Source organism: Parasteatoda tepidariorum, chromosome 2, assembly GCF_982258835.1.
Source record: "Parasteatoda tepidariorum strain Cologne lab strain chromosome 2, Ptep-v5.0, whole genome shotgun sequence".
Classification (NCBI taxonomy): Eukaryota; Metazoa; Arthropoda; class Arachnida; order Araneae; family Theridiidae; genus Parasteatoda; species Parasteatoda tepidariorum.
Window position 1 is genome coordinate 6,419,936 of NC_141756.1, and position 18,910 is coordinate 6,438,845.

General features: G+C 29.1%; 1 protein-coding gene across 9 annotated transcripts in view; it reads right to left on the reverse strand.

The window, feature by feature from the left end:
• The window catches only part of LOC107442223 (endoplasmic reticulum-Golgi intermediate compartment protein 1), an 86,426-nt gene that overhangs the window by 64,269 nt on the left and 3,247 nt on the right, over nt 1-18,910 (reverse strand). For all 9 annotated transcript variants that reach the window (XM_016055727.5, XM_071177081.2, XM_071177083.2 and 6 more), the window contains exon 2: nt 16,143-16,277. In XM_016055727.5, coding sequence (XP_015911213.1) covers nt 16,143-16,277 — 135 coding nt within the window. The remainder of the gene's footprint in view (nt 1-16,142; nt 16,278-18,910) is intronic.

An 18,910-nucleotide genomic window follows, 5' to 3' on the forward strand; every position in this document is an offset into this window, starting at 1 on the left:
CATATCGAAAAAGGACTTGAGATCTACCTTTTTCCTAAGCCGATTACAAGACAAGCAGAGGGAACAGATTTTTTTATGTTTATTTTAAACTTAGGCTCAATGGTGGAGAAAAGAGGAAAATAAGTTCTTTCAAAATCTAAAAAATATCCTTGAGAAAATATACGAACTGTAGTAAACAAAACAGATTATCCATTAATGATTAATAATGAAATAATTTCTATATCAATTATGAATTAATATAGAAGGTATATCTTGCAGATGTTACCTGATTCAAAAACTTCATTCGCTTCAAAAATATATAAATAGGAAATAAGAGTAGTCATGTTTCAATAGTTCAAAAACAGGCATCCGTTTTCAAGACTTCGGCGTGAATGAAAAGAAACGAAAGTGATTTGAAATATAGAACGAAAATTTGCCAACAAAAAATGGAAAAATAAAGGTGAGAAGCAAAACTAGATAAACCACAGTAGCCGAAAGAGAAGAAAGATGAAAAACTTAACAAGCAAAACCACATTGGCCAAGAGGGGCAAATTTGCATTTAATGGAAATGCATTATACCCTTTTCATGTTTTCTCTCTCTCGGTGAAAACAAGATTTCACAAAATATGCAGATTTTTCACAATTTCGAAAAAAAAAAATCATTACATTTAATTTATCCTAAAATCTCATTAAGACTATTTGTGAAAATATGTAAAAAAAATTTCTTCGAGCCTTTTTTTTTTCTTCCAGAAAATTGTTGAACACAAAATACATCATCTTCAACACAAAGAACTCCCTATTTTACATCCACCCGTTAGAAAAGCATTGATAAAATAATTCAACACAAAGTGAAGGGCAGATCGGGCACATGATTCACAAGCATTTGTATTGTACAGTAGAATAAAAGGAGCGACAATGGGTAGATATTCTATGTCATTCCAAAGACCACCCACACTATCGAATGCTGCGGGGCTATAACTCCCCAAGATTCATGACTAACATAGATGAGGGCTTTTTAATCCTAACCATTCATTGTTCAGCAACATACCGTACGTTCTCTTTCAACAATTTGAATTAAAAGCATAGGGCAAGAATTAGAAAATTGTGTTGCAACTTTTATAAAATAGACCACTCTTTAAAATATATGGCAACTTTTTCAAAAATTGAAAAAATAATATAATTATAATATTTATTTAAAAAAAATTCGGTGCAAAATGTCAACTGAGAGACATTTTTTAGCCATCTGTTATTTATAGAAGCCCTGTGGATGTTCATTTTGCTTTGTTATTAAAGAGCTTTTTAAAAGCATTCGAAGGAAGCAAAATTTGCACGAAAAATCAAATACATTCATTCGAACGTGAACACGCTCAACGTGAATAACTTTTAAAGTGAACTAATTTTTGATTCCAAATTATATACGGATATAATATTTTTAAGTGATATTTTAACATGAATACGCTGAAAGTGTATCAACAAGGTGAACTCGAATTTTTATTACAATTGAGAAAATTTTTACTTTTACCTTGAACGCAAAATTTATTTTAACGCTGATAGGTAAGGAAACTGATGATTCACAATTCTTTATTAATATAAGTAGGTATTTCTGAAAAATATTCCACGTGCTTTGATAAAGTTCCATGTTATCTAAAAAATAAATATTTTTGTTTAATATAGGTGGTCAGTTTTTCTTCACTTTCATAAGCTGTCCTGAAAAATAGTTTAGCCTTTGACCAGTGTTCCCTTTTTTTTTAAATTTTTATTTTTATTTTTTAAAGATGCTCTTATTCCAAGTAAAAATAAATTTTAGTACTGTGTAAGAGTTACTAAAAAAAAAAAAATCCGTTAGATTATCGAATTATATTTGTATTAAAATCAGAAAAAAAGTAGTTACAAAATATTGATATTTATAAATTTATCGATACTTTATTTTGTAAATTAAAGAAATTTCAATGATGAATAATTGCACCTAACTTGCGAGTTGCGAGTCGTGAAAAAAAAAAAAAAAAAAAAAAAAGACATTTAATGCTGTATTTCATAGTCATTAATTATTAAAATGACAAGTATTAAATGCCATCTTTCATTTATTGGTGCCTGAATTAATATAAAATCATGAAAAAAAGTATGATAAATATGCTTAATAAAAATTTTGCTTTAAAGAGTTAAATGAGTAGTTCTTTTCTAATAATGGTTTTGCACAATTTCAATACTCTGTGGTAACATATTTTTAAAAACGAATTTCTTCAACGGTTATGTTAACATAAAATATAAATATATATTTAATTTCAAATTGATTATTACTTAATAATATTGCTTCTTATGATTTGGTAAACGATGTAATGGAGTTTAAGTCGAAGTCGAGTTCTCAGAAAAGTCCAGAGTCGGAGTCGAATGTTTCAGCTGTCGACCCCACAGGCCTAATTATAAGTCCGCATAGCGGGAATTCACGCTCAACTCCCTGAGCTAGTCCTAGTCTTATCGGTTGGTCGGGGTGCCTGAGGCCGGAACGACTCTTTACCCCTTCATCATGAGATGCGGATCCTTGAGGTCCTTGTTAGCTAAAATTGAAAGTCATTTTGAGCCCAACCCATAAGACAAAGGAGCTCCTCCTTGGGTCAAGTATCGTTGCTATCATGAGGGGATGGGAGAAAATACGAAATGAAAACCTTTTTTTATGGTGGAACAAAAATTTTTCTCCTGTTTTCAACGGGCGGCAATATATTTAATAACTGTTTTCTAATCTTCGAATGATTGCAAATTCACTCGTTAAAGGTGTCTAAAAAGTAATTTAAAAACATACCTTGAGAGAGAAATATACAAAATTAGTTTATGATTAGTTTTTACAAAGGCAGTGGCTTTTCATTGCGTCTAATTCGTTTGGATACAAATGTCAAAGCATAATAATCGATTTGAATATTTTCCCAGACATGTCCCCGACTACAATTTTCATTCACGGAATAGCCTTTCCCAGAAATGATTTTCATCTGTGAACTGACAAAGACACTTATTCAGATGGGAAGGGGGAAAAAATAGAGAGAAGACACCAGAAAATTTTTTAGTTGAACAATGGTCATCGAAAATTAAAGATCACTGACCGGATATCAGTGAGAGCGACAGGAAGGAAATGGGCATTTTTGCACATTTATAGCACAAGCAACTCGATTTGGCGTGAGTTAAATACGCCACTTCCCGCCATTCTTAAGAACTTCAGCCATTGACTCGATGCTCCAGATTTCGTATTCCTACTTTTCTTGTCGATAGCATCCGAATTGGCATTGTTTTTGTGCAGAGGGCCTTCTCGAAAACAAAAGGGGTTTTCATTAACGTTGTATTCTGAAGCGGATGTGACGACGCTGACGGCGAAATTTCAATTCTATGAATAGTTGAAGAAGTTGTATTTTTTGAATGGCAGGAAGACACACACACAAAAAAGGATGTTCTTACCCCTACTTGCATATTACAACTGTCCATTATGTCCGAGTATAATAAAATTATTCTTAGATCTAATTTTGAAATCCGACAAGAGCTTTTAAGAAAGGGGGCTGACCCAACGAATCTGGAAATTAGAAGAAAAAATAATATATATATATATCACTATTTGTTTCGGCATATTTCTGAAGAATAGGAAAAATTATTTCAAATAGATCGCATATTGCATTTTTTGAGTTTTGCACGTAATTCAAATTTATGAGGTAAAGTCTTTGAAATTCCATGAAATCAATATGTTTAATAAGTGTTAATTTTGAACTATAATAATCCCAGTTCCGTTTTCTAAACAGCAACCTCCCTTTGCTATAAGTGCGCATACATTTAAATATGGAATAATCTGTAATTCTTTGTGAGAGCCAAGATTAAAGAAGCCATTTGAAATTTAATAATTTAAAAAAAAATTCGTAATTAGAAAAGCGAAAACAAAAAAATTTAAAAATTTTTTAAAAATAATTAAACAATAAAAATGTAAAAGAAAGTTGTTTTTAACCAATCCGTACAGTGTGCAATAAACCGGACCACTCTGAATAACTTTTGATCTAATGATCGAATTTTCACGTTCTAGGACTCCATTTTAATAGTTCGAGGGGGTGATTTCAAGTAGGCTAATTAACAAGTGCCGACGATATTTTAAATTAAGAAATCAGGCACAAAAACACGCTTTCTGTGAATAAACATACCTTTTTTTTTCGATTGATTCGAATTTTTGATTCCAAATATATAGTTGACGGATTCGGATTTCAGATCCCCCAAAAATACGGGGTAGTCGCAATCTGGGAATAGGGTTCCAATAGTTTGGTCAGGAGAGAGCTCCAAAGTTTGGACTCCTTAATGTTAATTTTACTTTATGCGCTTCGACATATCAAAAACTTTTTAAGCTTATTGAAAATTTTTTTGTTCAAAATTTGTTTAAAGGTAATTCCATACAAAAAATAACTTTTAGTAAATATTTATTATTTACTATTATTTTATTTAATAATAGTTGAAAATATTTTGAATTATAAAGTAAACAGTTTTTGCATTCTTTTAAAAAATATAATTTTGCATGGCAAAATGCGAAATTTGAGAAAAATCGTTCGAAAAGTTCCTGAGAGATTTCTCATAAACTATTCGAACGATTTTGCTCAAATTTTGTATTTTGCCATGTAGAATTATATACGGTAAACCTTACAATTCAAATTTTTTCGACCATAATTAGATAAAATAATAAATATTTATTAAAAAATAGCTTTTGCATGGAATATAAAATTTACATTCTTTGGATAAACGAATTTTATAATTGTGTGCAAGAAATTTTTCAATTTGTTTAAAAAGTTCTAGAAACATAACGAAATACGCAAAAAGTAAAATTAGCATTAAGGGGTTCAAACAAGTTTCCAGATTGTGGCTACCCCCGATATTTTGGGGGTCAGAAATCCGAAAAAGCCAAAAAAAAGGTATGTTTATTCAGAGAAAAAAACTTTTTGCGTCTGATTTCGTAACTAAAAATATCGTATGCACTTATTAATTAGCATATTTGAGGTCACCCCCTCGAGCCATGAAGATTAAGTCCTAGAACGTGAAGTTCGATTATTAGATCAAAAGTTATAGAGGTTGGTCCGTTTTGTTTTTTTGCGTATTGCACACGAGAGACCCTTCAATACAGCTATCCAATTTATTTCCCACAAACGTTAATTTTTGACCACAAAACTATGCTTTTTCAGATTAATATAATCAACTCATAATCTTCTCGAAATGCGCCTTTTTTTAAATTTAAGGCATTAATAATAATAATAGTCTCTGATACCCAGTTTATTCAAAAATATTTAAGTTTTTGTAAATTGCTTTCTTGTAAAATTCATAGATTGGGAATTCACAAATACATTTTTATTAATACTATGATAAATTCGATACTCACATCCAAATAGTTTTCTTTTTTTTTTTAATGTGTGCAATGTGTACAATTTTTTACAATTTAGTTTTAAAATTTATTATAAAACAATATAAAAAGTAAATATTTTACGATATTTGTATTTACTTTAATACGACTGTCATAAAAGTTAAAACAACTAAGCTCAATTCGACACGAAGTGGAAACTAACTTTTGAAGCAGATGCTTAATTTCACTTAAAGAAAAAATAAAACTTGTTTACGTAGTTTTTTCAGTTTCATTTAATTTTTAAAAGAAAAATTGTGAACTTAAATTGTTTAAAAATCAGAAAATAAAGCAAGAAGCTAAAGCTTAATTTTGAAACAGATTCTTAATGAAATTTTAGGATAAACTAAAAGTTGAATTTTTTCTATATAATCATCTTTTAAAAGAAAATAAATATTATGAACCGATTTATTCATAATTTACAATAATAAAGAACAAGTCTCCTTTCTTATTGACAAATTTCCAAAGACTAAATGAAAGCTAGAATGATATTGTACGTTTTATTAGTAGCTATTTCAATTACTTTTGAAATTATTAAACACGTTTACAAACAATAGAATATTGTACTTAAATAAAATGTTTTTTTTTTTTTTTTTTTTTTTTTTTTTTTAATGCTAGCGTGTAGTTTTTGATTGTTGCGCTTTCAAGAAAGATATTTTTCTGCTGTAATTGCATAACTAAATTACATCAAAAAGTTCAATTGCTTTTGCCATCACTTATAAACATCACTGCATATTTATCAGATTTTCATATCGATGTTTGATAACATTATACAAGGGTGATTGTGAGCCCAAGTCAAAATTCCGGAAAATTTCTTGAGTTAAAAAAAGGTTTAAATTGAAAAAAATTTAAAAAGTTTATTTTTCCTTTTTCTCAATATTTCTTAGTTTACCTAAAATATATTTACAATTTTACACATACCTATACCATTTACACATACCTATGATGACCTGGAGAAGTAATTAAAATTTACAAATCTGTCTTTTTTTCTTGAGTTTATGATTATAACAACTATTTACTGATAAAAAATGAATATTAATCATGATTACATGCTTATAAAGTATCTCTCTGGCTCTCCCTTACAAACAAATAAAATAAACTGTGTTTTTAAGTTCCACCTTTGAAAATTTGATTTCCGGAAATTTCTGTGATCAATGATTTTTTTTAAACGTCTGGACCTTCAATCTCCGGAAACTTCCGGATCCCTGTTAGCGAAAAATCCGGAAATACGGATTTTTTCCGGAGCACAATCAGCCCTGATTATAAATCCGGGTGGTCGTAATCTTTTCAAATCCTATTTATTAAACAAAGAGTAAAAAAAAAAAATTTAATATTTTTACCACTGACATTTCCCCCTCCCCTTTTTTTTGTTAGAAGATAGACAGTAGGTAGTCACGTTTAAGGAAAAACACAACTAGGTTAAAAATAAAAATTTACATTTATCATTTTTTAATATTTTATTAGCATTTTATTCAAAACAATAAAACAGAAGATTACAAATTATAAGAATTTTATAGTATAGGGGTCTGTCTTGGTTTTTCTGAGAGGTACCTATTTTGTGAAAATTTAGACATAATTTGTGAAAAATTAAAAATTATATTGAAAAATCAACACAAAAATATGGTTAAAATAAGAACTCATCGTTTTTTAAGGGATACAAAAATAAAATTTTAAGAAAAAGTATTTTGTGCAACTACCGTTTTTCCTAAAGTTGAATTTGTGAAGGTACCACTAAACGGTAGTAAATTAGGCCTGGGCAAACCATTGAGTAAGGACTAGAAATGATCCGTCTATTTTCAGTGTTACTTAATCTAAGGTTTAAGAAAGGCAGTCCTGTAAAATTTAAAATCAGCAGCACTTTTGCGGGAAGAAAAAAAAAAGTTTTAATATATATGTGACTAGATTAATAGCGAAGATGGTTGATAGGATATTTTGAAACTGAAGCCCACAATCCAAATTCAAATAAATAAAAAAAAATAGATAACTATCTACCAGTTTTTGATTTTAAAATTTCGCTAAAACACGGGCGTTTCTTAATTTAATAAATAAATGACGGAAGAAAGGATTGACACTTTCTTTTGTAGGCTGGTTCAAAATGACGTTTTAGTATGAAGTGCTGCAATTTGATGATATAATCTCAAAATGTATCACTTCAATACCATTCAATAATTAATTTCTTAAATTAGTTCTTTAGGACTGGTTATTAAACAAATGACAAGAAATTCTAAATTTAGGATTATAAAAATTTGAAAATTCTGAATAGACAAAAAATTTTACACTTAACAATTCAAATATTGTTTTCATTATTAACAAATAAATCAAAAAAAAAATTTTATTTATCAAAATTACTCATAATATTACATATTTACTTTGTATAATATACTTTGGGCCGAGGGCTTATAAACTTTTGTGAAATACTTATTGTAGTTAAACCTATCATTTAAAAGATTTGAAGAGAAACGTAACATTAGACAAGTGAAGCAACGTTTTAAAATAGATAGATCATTCTTTTCTAAAACATGCTAACAATTACGATGTAAAAGTTTTTTACAGCTACTGCAAATAATAAAAAAGTTGCTACAGATAAGTAATCTTTTTAAAAGTGCACCACCAGTACGATGCGGGGAAGGAAAAAAAAAAAAAAACTAATGGATTACCCAGAATAACCACCATTCATCAATAATCTTTAAGTTCTAGGATTTATCTTATTGGTTCGAAGTGGTGACCTCAAATATGGCAATTTATCAGTGCAGATGATATTTTAAGTAACGAAATCACCCACAAAAACGTATTTTCTCTGAACAAACATTCCTTTTTTTCGATTGATTCGAATTTTTGATACCAAATATATAGAATTGTTACTATCTTGTAAATAGGGTCCCCATAGTTTGGTCAGGAGAGCGGTCCAAAGTTTGGACCCCTCCATGTTAATTTTACTTTTTGCGTATTTCACCATAATCTCGTGAACTTAACGAAATGGAAAATGTTTTGCACACCATTATAAAATTCATTTATCCAAAGATAATTCAATGCAATATAATTTGTAGCAAATATTAATAATTTTTTTGCTATTTCATATCTGACGCCCGGTGGCTGAGTGGTAGTACTTCGTGCTCCCGTCCCATAGGTCCTGGGTTCGATCCTCGGGTCGGGCAAGGTTGACTCAGCCTTTCATCCCTTCAGTGGGTCGATAAATGAGTACCAAGCATGCTATACACTGCACCCCAGAGCCCAAGATCAAGAAAACTGAGATGGGTACAGTAGGCCTTGGCCGTATATGGGCTGTAGCGCTACTGAGTTTAGTTTTTTTTAATATCTCCCTTTATTTTACCCTGCTACCCCCTATATCTTAGGGGTCAGAAATCCGAATCCGTCGGGATAAAAGTATGTTTATTCAGAGAAAGTACGTTTTCGTGTCTGATTTCGTAACTTAAAATATCGTCTGCATTCACGAACTAGCATGTTTAGGTCATTAAGATTGAGTTCTAAAACGTGAAAATTCGATCATTATGGGGGATCAAAAGTTATTCAGCAGGATCCGTTTTTTTATTTTGCGCACCGTATAATACATTACTACTAAAAAGTTTTCAGGTTTCTCATTGGCATGAATACCTCAAAATAAATTGGCGTAAAAAGATTCAATTTCATCACAAAAATTGAGGTTAAAAATGTCATCCCTAAGACGAGAAATAAACCACTTAAAACACATTTGCGATATTGCACATATTTTTATAGACAGAAATATCCAATAGAATAATTCCGTGAGGACACACGATTTTTTTTTCTTCTTCCATCCTGTTTTAAAAGTGAGATGTAATAAAACTGATTAAAATAGGAACTATGTTTTCCAACCGCCGTTATTTTTCATAGCTTTATAATCACCTGATCAAATAAAAGAAGGCACACTACAACCAGTTTTAGATGAAGAAAGGGAACCCTGATCAAACAATGTGAAAAACAAGGTAAATATCACTTCTATCAGTATAAACGGGCATTCTTCAGCAATTATCTAAAAGCTTTCACAAAACTTCTAATATTTAGAAGAATGAGAACTTGTGGGTACGGTGCTTCACAACTAATTCAAGTACTATTATATATATATATATATATATATATATATATATATATATATATATATATATATATATATATATATACAGGGTGTAAAAAAAAAGATATGAAACGGTCAAGTTCTCGAGAAATATTCATCTGATCAAAAAGGTGGAAACAGACGCTATCAATATTTCTTTTAAAAGCTATCCAATGATACCTAACTCAATCTACCACCTTATCCCCAGGAGCGGGGGTAGGGGGAGGACATCTTTTAAATAAGAACAAATATTTTTTTTTGGAGATTCGGATTCTCCATATAAAGTAATTTGACCTTTAGGATTATGCTCTTAGCTTCACAGATGGCGTTATAACCGAGAAAATTAAAATAGGGTACAAACTGTTTAAAGTGGTGGTATGTCAAGACCCTGAAGGTATGTCAAGACCATGGAATCTGATAGATTAAAGAGAAGAAAAAAAATTTTCGTATATTTTTTTAAAAATAAATAAATAAATAAAAATTATACAAAATTTAAACATGTCTATTTTTATGTTAAAATTTTTTCCCCTTTAATCTGATGGGTCTTGACATACCATCATATTAAACAGTTTGTACCCTATTTTGATTTTTTCAATTATAGAGCAATCTGTGGAGCGAAATTATTTTCTGAAGAATCTTAATCTGTATATATATATATATATATATATATATATATATATATATATATATATATATATATATATATATATATATATATATATATATATATGTGTGTGTGTGTGTGTGTGTGTGTGTGTGTGTGTGTGTGTTCGCGTGTTTATTATTTCAAAAAAGCTTCCTTTTGCCCGCAGGTGGTGAGGGTGCAAGAACATGTTTGGTAGCATTGTATAGTTTTTAAGAAAATATCGAATTGTCTATTTTCACTTTTTTCCATTCGATGTAAATTTCTCGCGATGTTTGGCTATTTTCGAACTTTTTTTTACATTCATTATAGATAGATGAACCAATTCTGGCAAGTACATGCCTACCCAAAATGGTGGAAAAAAATTACAGACATAAATTTTCACAGTTAAAAATTACCAAAGTAAATTTTTTAAAAATTAAAATGTCAAAAAATGACACGTTTTTTCTAAGAGCAAGATATCTGGTCCTATATAGTTATTTGTTGTTCTTTAGCTAGGAAATATCTTGTTTCTAGATTATGTAAAGTGAAGGGGAAAAAAACCTTCAAAAGTCAGGCTTTGTTTTAAGAAAAAGATCTAAACAAAAGTTACTTAACTTTTTTTCGATGTCGCTACCTTATTAGAATAAAAGAAAAAAAAAAAAATAGGTATGCCTTTTTTATCATTCAACATTTTTTTTTAATTTAATATTAATTGTATTATTTAGAAACTTAATTTTTTTAAGAAATTTAACTGATTTATATTAGTTTGATAACATGGTGAAAAAATAATAAGTACTTAAATAATCTACAAAAAGGAAAATTCTAAATTTTCTTCAAGTAAATTTAAACTTTGAGGTTATCTTAAATGACACAAAAACCGAAGACATCTGCCAACAGCAATTTCTGTGAGATAAATTAACAATTATCAATAACAAAAATTTTAGATTTATAGATTTGTATTATAGATAAAATAGATTTTTTTTAAACAAAATGGTGGCATATTAAATGAACAATGCCTAAAATGAAAGTTAGATCTAAAAGACTATCAATTGAGTTAAAAAGAAATACACAAAAGAAACTATATATTGGGGAGAATGAGACAGTGTAATTTTATTTATTTACTTAATTAAATATTAAAATAGATTTTCTCCAGTACTTTAAAATTTCAACAATTATTCTATTTAAAAGAAATTCGGCTTATACTTTACACTTTAAACATCAAAGCTCGATTTTGAATTCATTTTTAAAACATCTTTGGTGTAACTTTTTAATAAAACAAAGTTACCTGAAGAAAGTGGTTCACACGGGAATCAAACCACAGATTATTATCACTGTGGCTCTAACAGGATCCATTAAACAGTTTTTCAAAATTATTTAAAATAATTTTTTAAAAAATGCATTTAAATTTTTATTGTAAATTTTTACAAAATAGTAAATATTTCAACGCCTATTAGAAAAAAAAAATCCTTTCCTTACAAGTTATTTTAAGGAAAATGCTTTTTTTTTAATTTAAATAATTAGAATTCTCCCTATTAGATCAGAATACAAGCATGAAGAAGTTGATCATTTCTTTAGTTTAGTCTATTGTACTATTTTTAGATTAAGATACAATATATGTCCTAAAATACTTTCTGTAAATATGTAAATTTCATACATTTTTACAAAATAAACTACTTAACAACACTAAGTTGTTTTTAAACTCTTGATCAAGGCGTGAAATATTCATTCACCATTGGCGACTGAATAGTTAGGGCTAGTGAGTAAGTAAAAGAGTTGCACTTTAAAGCACAAATGGCGGTACATTAGATGACAAACAACGGGTATTTTTTTGATGACATGTGAAAAGTACATTTTAAATTATATTTATTAAGCAACATTTTTGAAAACACTAGAAAAAATGACATCTCCTAACAGCCATCATACGTAGATATAAAAAAAAGTATAATTTTGGGTCCCATTATGACATTTTACAGACTGTAAAGCTGACTATAGTACCCCACCACTATGAAAGTCCATGTTGTATAAGATGTTGTTGTTGTTGTTACTTTACGTCGCACTAGAGCTGCACAATGGGCTATTGGCGACGGTCTGGGAAACATCCCGGAGGATGATCCGAAGACATGCCATCACAATTTTGATCCTCTGCGGAAGGGATGGCACCCCCGCTTCGGTAGCCCGACGATCTGCGCGCGAAGTCGAGCACTTTACGGCAGCACAGTTTAACGAGGACCAATACCGCACACCCTCGGTCCCTACGCAGACTGATCCAAGTGGTCACCCACCCGCACACTGACCGTAGCCGGTGATGCTTGACTTCGGTGATCTGCTGTATAAGAAATATATAAAAAATTAAAAATATCTAGTAAAAATTAATTCAATCTCATTTTACTGCTTATGACAAAAGGTGTTAGTTTTAAGATATTTTATCATGGTTTAATATTTAACAGGAATATTTTTAAAATGGTACTGTTTATTTGATTTCCATTTACAGCAAATTAATACTAATTAAACACCAGATACAGTTACTCTGACAACCAACAATAATAAAGCCTAATTTAACTGGTACACTAAACTGATGGAAAAAGGTCCATCAGACTCTAGAGTAAGGTTCTAGAGTGAAATAGAATTGTAGAATTTGATACTGACAGGTGGTATTTTAGTGACGAAAACATGGATACAAATATGGGAACATTTCTGATATTTTTTTTTCAATGCCTTTTAATGATATGTGGATAATATCAAAATTATTAAGATTATTTTAAGTTAATATTATTATTATTTTGCAATAAATATGTTTTAATCGTTCAGTCTATGGTTTCATTTTTATGGTTTTGGTCACCAAAAAGCACTTTGTTAATATTTTAAAAATTGTTCACATTTTTTATAAAAACAGTGGCGAGCAAAAATTTTAGTCTGACTGGTACCTTTAAAAATTAAATTTCATGATCTGTTCTAAAAGTTTCCCTTTCTATTTTCAAAAATAAAAATAAATAAATTTCGATTTGTACAAATGATGACAGAAAACTTCCCTAAAATGTTTAACTTTTGTATTGATTATATGAAATAATTTATCTATGTCATTTTAAATTCTTATTTTAACACCAGACTTTTAATATTCAGCTATTTTTGAAAGTATTTTCCCCATTTGTTCACAATTTAAGATTTTTAAATTTAATTTTTGTATTTTTAACTTTTTTTTCAAAAAAATCTTGCTGTGCTTTTAAAATATCTGTCACAGTATTTTTATTTTGGAAATGGTTGTTTCACAAAATGTGGGAAATATTTTGCTAACTTAAAAATAGATAGAACAATATAATATGCTACTTTTTAACGCAATGTGCAACATAAGAATTTTTCCTTTTTTTTAAAGATTGATAAACAAATTTAAAAAGCTCCAATATCCACTTCTACATCATAAAATTAAAAAAAAATTTATATTCTAATAGCAATCTAAAAACGTGTCATAAAGCAAAAACTTTATTTTATTCGGAGTAATGAGGGAAAAATTCAGACATTCAGCAATCTAAAAGTAGTGAGAATAATAAGACATGTATCACCACTATAGTTACATAGCTAACTAAGACATAGCTTTTTAATAAAATAATTTGATATTTGATAATCCAATCATCGCCTCTTACTCAGAGGTAGATTAAGATCTTAAGAGGACACTATATAAGAAGAACCTTTTCAAGGCAAATTCTGTTTCATCTCCACAAGTATTTTAGATTTAAAAGTTTAGGGAAATTGAGTTCAGGTAATAAGTAAACCATGAAGTTTAAAATGCTGAAAAAATATTTTCAAGATGGAAACAACTTATTTCTAGCATGATTACTTCCCTTGTCATAATCCTGTGTTATTTTCCTTAGGTAATCTGCAATAATCTTTTCATATTTTGAAAATATGTGTTCTGCATTTGAAATCTCATGGTTTATTTTAGGCTTACCTGAACTCAGTTTTCTTTAAACTAAAAATTACTTATGTCAAAAGATAATTAGCCATGAAAACCCTTTGATGCAGAATTTTTAAAAACATATTTTTCATTACTTTGTAATATTTTGGGTCAAAATAAGTAAAAACATATATTTGGCATTTTAATAATTTATGGTTATGAAATATAGCATGAAACACCAGCGTCTTTCCTGCATTAAAGGTAAAATCTTCTGAACACTGCTCACTTCCAAACAATAATTTTTACAAATTTGCACTTATTTAGATCTAAGAGTGAAAATCATCCAGTTACACGAAGATCAAAATCAAAAACAAAGAGATCTCGGCTGCAGAGTTGTTACTCACTTAGCACCACCCAGGAGGCACATGTAGGTTTCAGTAGTTCAGTTCAGTTCTCACAAAGAACTGCATCTACTCCCGATACTGGGAGGCCAGAGAACTTTTGTTCAATTTAAGTTCTTGATTTAATTTTTGTGTTTGGTGTTTTGTTTTTGTATTTTGTATATTTCATGTCTTTCTGTATTTGTATTTTTCTTTTCTTTTGATCTCTGTACGACAGTAGGATAATGTCTATATTGCCTGCTGCATTGGAAATAAAAATTTAAAAAAATTTAAAAAAAAAAAGATCTAAGAGTAACAGTTATTCAACATTAAAATTTCTTTAATTTACAAAATCAATTATTGATAAATTTTTGAATATGAATGGAAAAAAAATTCTAACTACTTTTTTGGATTTTATATTTTTGCAAGTACAATTACAGTGCAGAGCAAGTATTATTCAGATAACAGATTTTTTTTAGTAGCTATTAGACTGTTATTTATAATTTAAAAAATACCAAAATACATTTTCGCTCGCAATTAAGACTATCGGAAAAAATATATAAAAAGGACACCAGTGTCATCTGCAAGGTAGTTAAAATCAAAGTTGTAGAAAATACTCAGAACACAATACTTCGCCAGAACAAAAATTTTTTGGTTTAAAACACCCCCTCCAAAAAACATTTTAAAGAATGGAGCGCTTTTTTTTTAGTTACAATAACTTTTTCAAAATATTTTTGGAAAGTAAATAATGTAGAAATTTTTTTATACCAATTTTTCTTTAACTGAAACAAAAAAATTTACTTTAAATATTTCTTTAATAAACTAGCAAATATATTAAAAATAATAGAAATCAAAATAGATTGAAATAGTATTGAATTATAATTTACAAACCTAAAGAAATTTAAACTAATAAAATAATACTTTATTTCACCTTGGATGTATTTAACATAACAAAAAATATTCCTTTTCTTTTTAGACAGTATGTCAGTATGACATTAGGAATTAAAAAATATATGTTTAATTAAACTTTAAAAAATGAATATTTCAACAAATATATGACATACTTTTCCATCTTTCTTTTGTATAATTTTCTCAAATAATACATTCTTAATTTAGCAAAAATAATTAAAAATAGATAGGAAGTCAAATTTGTTTTGCTTAAAAGAGAAACATTCTCAATTTGCTTAAAATAAATGCTTAATTTTTTTATTGACAATAGAAAAATATTGAAGCAATTTTTTTTTTTAATTTGACCAAAACTTTCTCCAGGGTTATCAGAATTCCTTTCTATTGAGAAATATTTAAGTAAAATGACAACTTTAAATTTTATAATTTAGATAATTTTTTTACAACATTTATGCAAGCGTAAATGTTGAATTATTTTGGTACAAATATGAAGTTTCAATGCCATCGACTAATTGAGAGGACTCAAAGACTATAAAATTTTAAAGCATGAAAAAAAAGTCACTAATAATCTCCGTCGATATAATTTATTAAAAAAATAATAATTTGGCGATATGTCTAAAGTGACTCATTACAGTTAAACATAAATTACTAAAATAATACTTGGAAAAACTTCTGAAATAAAAACATACTTTATTTAAACAGTTATAGCATAGATCTTCCGAATTATATAATAGAAAATTTAATACAAATAGGTATGTGCATTTATAATGCTGCATTGTTGAATAAAATTCAACATTCAAAACTGTTGTTTTGTAATAGAGAAAAAAAAAAAAAGAAATAATTTTCAAAGCATGAACAGAAAAAATACTTACACGCTAACATTCATAAAATGTAAAAACTCAGAAAGAAATAAAATGAGTATAAAACAGCAACAGCAAACAGAAATAATTGCTCCAGTCAATGTCGGCTGAGTCAAATCTTTTGGAATTTTTCGATAAATGTCAAATCTGCAAAGATCAGAAATGCAAACTTTAAATATATATATATGAGGATATCATGAAACAGATAAATTATTTCTAATCAAGTCAAATTTGTCATTTGTCATTATTTCTAAAAGTCAAATTTGCATTCCTCAAACTCAAATTAAACTGTTATACGCCGCAACTGTTTTGGGATCAATCACAAAGCCGACTATTAATCAATTTTTTAATGAGAAACAGATACTGGGACTGACAATAAAGCAAGTAAAATTTTTGTTTTTAAGAATTCTATGAAATATTTTAGTAAAAATATGATACTTAAATTATAGTCGCATTCAACTCTGCAGAAACCGGTGCTAAAAGTTTTTGGTTTCCTTCAATAGAACAATTTTTGATTCTGAAATAAGATTCTGTTTCTATTAGGACAAGAATACAAAGAAATGATGATGGGGTGACGGAAGAAACAAACAGGAAACAGAGATCGCTAGTTTTTTGTAAAATTTAGTTGATTTTGTGCATTAAGTAATGATTTTGCATTAAAATAAATTTTTTATTTGACTAATGCAAAAATACTGTTGCCTGACATAAGCTTGGAACGAAATTAGAAACAAGCCCTAAACTTTTACAAAAATAATTAAAGCTTTAGACCTGAAAATTTAAATTTTCAGTTAGCGGCAGTTAGACTAATAAGTTTGTAGCCACTTTTCCCTCAAACCTAATGAGTCAGTGACCAATACCGATTGGTTTTTTTTTCATCTAATAGCCTTTTTTTGATTTTTTTTTACTTAGATTAAATAAAAACTAATTTTAAAAAGAGTTTATATTAGAAATAATTTACGGTTATAACAAGTTAATTCCACAATAAATGTGACAAAATTTAGTTAAACAATGAAAAAAATTTAAAGAAAAAAAAAAGCGATGGGAAAAAGTAATCGATAGTTTAAAGTTTAATTAGTCCAGCAGTTTAATTAAGACACCACTTTATTTTGTGAACTCTCAACATGGGCTGGGATAACCTGGTCGTTAGGGTGCTCGGTGGGCCCAAGTATGAGAGTTCGAACCCCGCCGGCCGAAGACTTCCCGTGTAGTAAATGGTGACTGATGCACGTTAAATCTGTCAAGCCAGTAAAGTCCTCCATGTTCCTCTAACAAATCAATATCCCTGGGGGTACTGGATTGGATATCGATCATTCTCTGATTCAGGGCAAAATAAGGATGTGTGGATGAATGAATGGGTCCACCCTATAAACGGGTGTGACATATGGTGCGGCAGAAGTCGAATTCTTGGCCATAGAGAAGCCACTGGAAAAACAAGAACAATCGCCTCTACCTAAACAAGTAACTCTCAACGTGGCAAATGATCATTTTCATGTCTATAATAAATTTTAATTTCATTTACAAAAATTTTCATTTAAATTGAGAAAGTTTATCTTCTTCTTACTTTTGATTTTCTTTAATTGCAAGAAATATATGATAGACACAGGAAGGAAATTATTCAACTGAATTATACGTCTAATGGAGATTTAATTGTGTTTTTTGCATTTATTGTTAATGATTTTTTTTAAATTATTGAATATTATTGGAAAATATCACAGTAGATGAACTTATCTAGTGACACTTAATAAACACTTAGATTTTATAGTTTAATTACATGTTATCATAGCTCAATCAGCAATGTTTGACTTAATTTTTTTACAGAGCTGTGAAAATAAGTTACAATCAACGCAGAAGCCGAAGGCAGAATTAGATAATCTTTATGTCCTCCATATTGACACAGAGATATCAAAACATTTAATGTTATAATTATTATTAATATGTTTGTTAAAAGACTTAATATTGTTTTTTTAAAACAATTTATTCCTACCTGTGAAAATATATTGTGTAAAAAAATTTCAAAAAAATTTAATGGGTGTCTCAAATGTGAATTTTTATATTTCTGGGAGAAAGGAGGAAATTGAAACACATAATTACAATACAGTGGGTGATCGGTTAACGAACATAATCCGTTCCAAGACTATGTTCGCTATCCGAATTGTTCGTTAACCGATCATCGATTCACCATAGATTTACTTCTATGTGAAATCGATTAATTCGCTCTGGAGACCCTAAAAATTAAATTTTAAGAAACGTATAATTTCTTAATAAGTTTTTTAAAAAATAATATATACATATAGCCTTGCATATTAGTCAGTCCTTTTCCTTTTTTTACTTATGGGGCGCTGAAGAGCATGTCCAATGTCGATTGCTTTTCTCTCTTTTTCTGGATTTTCCGGAAGTAATAAATTGCATTGTCGTTGTAAAGATCCCCAACCCTACTGACATCAGCTAGGCTTGGGTGCCATTCTAAGACCATTGCTCTGACATTCTCCCACTTTTTCAAAAGATCTTTAATGGCAGATATCGGCATTGGTCCGCTTTCGTCTTCCTCTTGTTCAAAAGGAGACACATTTCGCTGTGTTTCTTGGTGTTCTTTATTCAAAATTTCTTGGAGTTCTTCTGTCGTCAGTTCATCTTCATGTTCCACTATGAGCTCTTCTATGTCATCCTCGTTCACCTCCAATTCCAGATCTCTAGCAGTTGTCAAAATTTCATCCATAATTTCAAAGGTGCCTCCCTGATCACCTTCGTCTCCTTGAACAAAGGATGGACACAGCTTTTGC